The following is a 6,825-nucleotide window of genomic DNA, read 5'->3' as shown; positions in this document are numbered from 1 at the left end:
AAAAAAAAAAAAAATCAAGTGAAAACGTTAAAAAATGGAATTAGCACAGATCCAAGCTCTGAGCACCAAGAGTTCAAGGCAGCTAAATGAAGGAAGAGTCGCTGTTATAGAAATTAGCTTCTATTTTTATGTGACATAGAGAGGGGGAGTTTGCTGCTAATTACTGGTTGAAAATAGGGAATCTTAACTTTTTGTGTGCCACAGACCCTTTTGGTAGATTAGTGCAGCTGTGGACCCCTGGTCAGAGTAATGCTTTTAACTGCATACAAGAAAATGCACAGGATTCCAAAGGAAACCGATTATCCTGACTCACATCTGTAATCCCAGCACTTTGGGAGGCCGAGGCAGGCAGATCCGCAGGTCAGGAGTTCAATACCAGCCTGGCCAGCATGGTGAAACCCTGTCTCTACTAAAAATACAAAAATTAGCCAAGCATGGTGGCTCATGCCTGTAGTCCCAGCTACTTGGGAGGCTGAGGCAGGAGAATCGCTTGAACCCAGGAGGCAGAGGTTGCAGTGAGCTGAGATCGTGCCACTGCACTCCAGCATGGGTGACAGAGCAAGACTCCATCTCAAAAAAAAAAAAAAAAAAGGAAAAATGTGAGACAACAATAAGCATGCTTGCTCAGTAGCAGCCTAAGAAACAAGACCTACTATCACTGTAACTTTGAAGTAGTGATCGGCATATAGGGTATTTTTGAGACATCAGGAAGAACTCTAACGTGATATGAAGATATCTGTGATTTCCGTTGCCAGCCACGAAGTCACGGGGTCTGCTGATAGGACAGCCATTTGTTGCCTGCATTCATAATTGAAGGAAATATTAAATGTGACTTGAGGTTATAAAAATAAAACACGCTGGGCACAGTGGCTTGCGCCTGTAATCCCAGCATTTTGGGTGGCTTGCGCGCCAAGAAGTTCAAGACCAGCCTGGACAATATGGCGAAAACCCATCTCTACAAAAACAACAAAAACAAGCATAAATTAGCTTGGTGTGGTGGCGTGTGCCTGTTGTTCCAACTACTTGGGAGGCTGAGATAGGAGGATCCCTTGAGCCCAAGAGTTTGAGACTGCAGTGAGCTGTGATTGTGCCACTGCACTCCAGCCTGGGCAACTGAGCAAGAACTGCCAAAAATACAATACAATACAATACAATACAATACAATACAATACAATACAATGCAATGCAATGCAATGCAATATTACAATACATTACAATGCAATGCAATACAGAAGGAAAGGAAGGAAGGAAGGAAGGAAGGAAGGAAGGAAGGAAGGAAGGAAGGAAGGAAGGAGTGAATGAATCCAGTGTACTCACCTTGACAAGTAAGGGCTGGAAGAAGCACAGCAGGCAGGTCCCAGAGAGGCCGCCTGTGCTGTGTGTGTGACTGCCAGAGGCCACCTCCAGCCAAGAACATCACCTGGCTTTCTGGACAGAGACCTAACCCAGGCGCTACTGCCTGGCCCAGGCTCTACCACAAATCCCTGAGCATTTACAGGGAGGAAGGAAGGAGGAAAACGTACTTTTAAGGAAGGAAGGAGGGAAGGAGGGAAGGTTGGTGAAAAATGTATTTTTTCCCCATCCAATATCATGAAGCGTCTGAATTGCTGCAGGGGCTGCAGGGAACGTGGTCACAGGCAAAGAGCCTCTGGTGAATCAGGGGCTGAGTAAGGCAAGGGAGAACATCACAGGAGGAGCTGGTGTCTGCTCTGCCTCCTGAATCCACACCAGCGACAAGCCTGGCCCCAGACCCCACGGAGCGCTGCCTGGTTCCTCCTGCCTTCACAGAAGTTACCCGGTTTGGTCTGTGTGACTTTCACTGGTGTTTCGTTCCCCCACCCCACCTCCTGAATGGTTTCTGGTGCCTGCAATAGAGCTTATGAAAGATTTAGGACATGGCCAGGACTGTAATCCACGGTGACAGCCTTGGCCACCACCTAAAGGGCTTGCTATCACCACCCTGGTGGCAGCAGGATGGAACCTCGGCGTGCCTGCCAGGAGTGTCTGCATAACAGCACCCAGGAGAGGGGACGCGCTGGAGCCACTGGCACAGCCGGGCAGCGCTTCCTAAGGCTGAGACACATCCCATCCAGGGTCTGGGTGGCGAGTTTGGGGGGGCAATGGAATTCCAGATGGCTGTCCGGCCCCCTCTACCTGGAGCCCAGGGGCAGAGGCGTGGATGATACTGAAAGCTATTTGATAAGCCTCAGGGTCAGTGAGGCTGTGTTGAGCACTTACTTGCACCTTTGTAAGCAACAAACAGCCGCCATATCAGCAGCTCTTGTGACAGCAAAGCATCATTTAATTGTCACATCTCTGCTACTGACATCCTGCAGATGGAAGCCAGGAGTTCCCGGTTCCCATCTGGCTTTGGGACTTGGGCAAGTCCTTTTTTCTCTTTAGACCTCGGTTTCCTCATCTAAAATGAGAGTCTGCACCTGATGAGCCATGAGGCCCTCTCAGCTCCCGCCTCCTACAAAAGGCGGTGTGTTCTAGAGCCAGAGCCTGCCCTGGGTGCCCGCCAGAGCTGGGGTCCCGTCCCCACCCTTCCTTAGCTTCGGCACACACTTCACCCATGAGGGCAGCATGGACTATAGGCAGCTTTGTTTCTGATCAGAGGCAGCTGGGGCCTCTCTGGCAGGAGCCCAAACCAAGACATTTTAATAAATGTCCCAGAGTCCCAGATGAAATCTCCGGTCCAAGTCCTCCGTAAAGAAAGAAGCCTGGAGCCTGGCTGTTTATGCTGGCTGACCACTGATGGAGCAGAGTGAATTCTCAGACTTTACCAACAAATGTCCAGGAAGGGTCTGTGGAACGAGGGAATCTGGAGCACTCACCTTCACAAGTAAGGGCTGGAAGAGGTACAGCGGGCAGGTCCCAGAGAGGCCGCCTGTGCTGTGTGTGCGACTGCCAGAGGCCACCTCCAGCCAAGAACATGACCCGGCTTTCTGGACAAAGATCTAACTCATGCGCTACCGCCTGGCCCAGGCCCTGCCTCAAATCCCTGGGCATTTACAGAGCCAGGATCATCTCCCCTGGCTGAGGCTCCCCTGAGGCAGGGAGGATTTTTTAAAATCTCACTGAGGTGCCTGAAGTTAAAAAAGCCAGTGAAATTCCAAGCAGCTTTGGTTTACAGCACAGAACCGTGAAGAAGGGCCACACTGGGTGCTCCCAGAGGTGAGTGGGATCGAGGCTGGCTCAGAGAGATCGATCATTTCTCCTGGTTTGCACAGCTAGAAAGTGGCTGAGCTGGGGCTACAGCTTAGGCGTTCCGCCTCCAGCGCCCTTGCTCTCCCCACCCCAGGAATATGTAAGTTGATCTGCATTTTCGGGCCATTCTGCCCTTGTGGGTTGTGGGCTATGACCCTACCTTGTATGCACCTGCCTGGCTGTGACCTGCTGGGTCTCTTCTGGGGAGGCCCGCTTCCTCCAAGGCCTCCTCCAGGGAGAAGCTGCTGCCCAGGAGGAAGGCCACCATGTCCTTCAGCTGCTCAGAGAACTGCTCCAGCGATGTCAGGCTGCCAGTGCAGGCACCCGACTGGTATTTCCAGAACTGGGGACGGCTCGTGCTGGGGACACAAGGGAAAGCAGACTCTCACTGCGGCCCCTGATAATTCACTATAGAAGGGCTGCAGAGAGAGAGGAGGATGCCTAGTGCGGACATTTCCAGCCTGGCACTGGAGTAGGGGGCATAGTTTTCAGCAGGGGACCTTGCTGGCATCCTTCAAATGTCCCCAGATTAGAAACGATTAAATCAGCGTGTATAGAACACACTCCCACCTCCCACCCAGTGTGTCTTCTATACCCTCAATCCAAGACAAGCCAAACCACCGAGAAAGGTAAATGGTGGCAGGGCACAGTGGCTGATGCCTGTAATCCCAGCACTTTGGGTGGTCAAGGCAGGTGGGTCTCTTGAGCTCCGGAGTTCAAGACCAGCCTGGGCAACATGGTGAAACCCCGCCTATACTAAAAATACAAAAATTAGCCAGGCATGGTGGTGAACACCTAGCTACTCAGGAGGCTGAGGCAGGAGAATTGCTTGAATCTGGGAGGTGGAGGTTGTAGTAAGCCAAGATGGTGCCACTGCACTCCAGCCAGGTCAATGCAGTGAGACTCTGTCTCAAAAAAAAAAAAAAAAGAAGTAAATGGTGCCCTTTCTGCTACGGAGGTGAGGCCAGCAGCCCAAAGGGGACAGAGGACATGTATCTTGGGGAACCTCTCAGTGCTAGCAGTGGGTGCGGCTTTTCTCTTCCCTTAGAGGAAATGCTTCTGCAGGTCTGAAAAGCTTCTTTGGCTACAAGGTTATTCTTTACTCATCCAGACTCTTACTGAGCCAGTCCTCCATGCCAGGCACATGCTGGGTGATGGGGCTAGAGCAATGGAGAGGACACCATCCCAGTCTTTGTTTTTTTATTTTATGTTTTCTAATTTTTTTTTTTTTTTTTTTGATACGGAGTCTTGCTCTGACACCCAGCCTGAAGTGCAGTGGAGCCATCTTGGCTCACGACAACCTCTGCCTCCCAGGTTCAAGTGATTCTCCTGCCTCAGCCTCCAGAATAGATGAGATTATAGGCCTGCGCCACCATGCCTGGCTAATTTTTGTATTTTTAGTAGAGACAGGGTTTCACCATGTTGGTCCGGCTGGTCTCGAACTCCTGATCTCAGGTGATCCACCCTCCTCAGCCCCCCAAAGTGCTGAGATTACAGGTGTGAGCCACTGTGCCTGGCCCATTCCAGCCTTTAAAGAGCTTGTAGGCCAGGCGCGGTGGCTCAAGCCTGTAATCCCAGCACTTTGGGAGGCCGAGGCGGGTGGATCACGAGGTCAAGAGATCGAGACCATCCTGGTCAACATGGTGAAACCCCGTCTCTACTAAAAATACAAAACATTAGCTGGGCATGGTGGCGCGTGCCTGTAATCCCAGCTACTGAGGAGGCTGAGGCAGGAGAATTGCCTGAACCCAGGAGGCGGAGGTTACGGTGAGCCGAGATCGCGCCATTGCACTCCAGCCTGGGTAACAAGAGCGAAACTCCGTCTCAAAAAAAAAAAAAAAAAAAAAAAAAAAGAAAGAAAACCAAAAAAAAAAAAAAAAAAAAAAAAAAAAAGAGCTTGTAATCCTACATTGCTAGGCAAGACTTCGCTGAAGACAGATACTTGCAATACACAGCAGTGAATGTCAACCGTCTAAGTAGAGTGACACAGAGAAGGAAGAAATCGATTCTCTCCCACAAAGGAGTTAGGTGCTGGGTCTTGAGGCATGAATAGGAGTTCGCCAGTTGGGCAAGGAAGAATGCACACTCAGACAGAGGAAGTGGCATGTGGAAGCTTACTAGGGGGATCTGCTCTAGGAGTCTCCAAGTGGGCAGCATGGGAGGCACCAGGAAAAAATGTAAAGACACAATCGTGGGCCCAGGTGGGGTCTCCAAAGCACCTTCCCATCCTAAAAATCATGACGGAGTGTTCTTGGGGAGCTTTCTGTCCGGGGAGCTGGTTGGGGATGACTGGAGTGTCAGGGGTCAGAGGAGAAACAGCTGGGCCAGGACGAATGGGTCTTGGGATCAGGATGAGGTCCAAGCCATAAGAAGATGCCAAATAATTTTATTTTATTTTTTATATATACTTTTTGAGACAGGGTCTCACTCTGTTGCCCAGGCTGGAATGCAGTGGCATGATCTCAGCTCACTGCAGCCTCAACCTCCTGGTCTCAAGCGATCCTCCTCAGCCTCCCGAGTAGCTGGGACCACAGGTGCACAGTGCTATGCCCAGCTAATTGTTTAAAAAATTTTTGTAGAGACCAGGCCTTCCCCATGTTGCCCAATCTGGTCTCAAACTCCTGGGCTCAAGCCATCCTCCTGCCTCAGCCTCCCAAAGGGCTGGGATGACAGGCACAAGCCATGGCGCCTGGTTGGAAGGAGTTTTACGAGGAGAGTCACATGATCAGGTTTAGCATTAGAAAAAGTCACTCTGCTGGGAGAGCAGATGATGACCGGGCCGGGGAAGAGAGAATGAGACTAGGGTCAGGTCAGGGAAGATGCGGGTCTGTGCTGGTGCCGTGGGAAATGTGGACTCGCGGAAGAGGTACACAGCCGCAGAATCAGTGAGGACATTTACTAGATAGCTTACAGTTTGACAGTCTGGGAGAAAATACACAATATGTCTGTCTCTGGGTGTTGGTAATGCAAGTGTTTTTAATTTTCTTCTTAATTCTCTGCAGGCAGGTTTCTGGCTTGGGCAATGGAGGAGACAGATGGCAGAGCCAGTGGGATTTATCCAGGGCTGGAATTTCTCCATGATCCCAAAGATCTTAGCCAGGGCAAGGGCCAGGTGATGGGGGAGGGGTCAGAACGGTGCGGAGGGCAGCTCGCTCCTGAGCAACAGTCACAAGTGAGACTCTGTGCCAGGCACTCTGAGGGTCCCTGAGGCTGGACAGAGAGGCCCCTGATGGCAGAGACACCTGGCTACAGCACCTGGACACTTGCAAGCTTCAACCCACAGTAACCCAGGCTTTTTACCTAGTCTCTGAAATAGCACCTTGAGCGGGCAGCATCCACTTTTCCGGCTCACTTTGGCCCAGCAGGGGCAGAGGACCAGTGTTGGCCTGGCAGAATCTTTCAAAGGCTGGAGCAAGGGACCTGGGCAGGACCACCAGGATGGCTGGTCTGAGCTCTGGGAAGGGTGAGAGAAGGGAAAATATACAATCAGCTGTTTCCTGGCAGACAGTTTCTGATTTTTTTTTTTTTTTTTTTTAGATGGAGTTTTGCTTTTTTTTTGAGACAGACTTTTATTGAAAATTTTGTTTTTTGTTTTTGTTTTTTTTTTTTTTATAG

The 6,825-nt window shown here is 50.6% G+C and overlaps 1 protein-coding gene across 1 annotated transcript in view; it reads right to left on the bottom strand.

Annotated features, from left to right (window-relative positions):
• Positions 1-6,825, bottom strand: part of DGLUCY (D-glutamate cyclase) — a 74,722-nt gene that overhangs the window by 46,913 nt on the left and 20,984 nt on the right. The window contains exons 3-4 of the mRNA XM_017546940.2: positions 6,511-6,664; positions 3,371-3,569 (exon numbers count right to left, since the gene is read on the bottom strand). Of these exons, the coding sequence (XP_017402429.2) occupies positions 3,371-3,569; positions 6,511-6,664 (353 nt within the window). The remainder of the gene's footprint in view (positions 1-3,370; positions 3,570-6,510; positions 6,665-6,825) is intronic.

The sequence above is a fragment of the Cebus imitator genome, unplaced genomic scaffold, assembly GCF_001604975.1.
Source record: "Cebus imitator isolate Cc_AM_T3 unplaced genomic scaffold, Cebus_imitator-1.0 Scaffold193, whole genome shotgun sequence".
Lineage (NCBI taxonomy): Eukaryota > Metazoa > Chordata > Mammalia > Primates > Cebidae > Cebus > Cebus imitator.
Note: the sequence above shows the minus strand (reverse complement) of the source record. Positions and strands in the feature narration are given on the sequence as shown.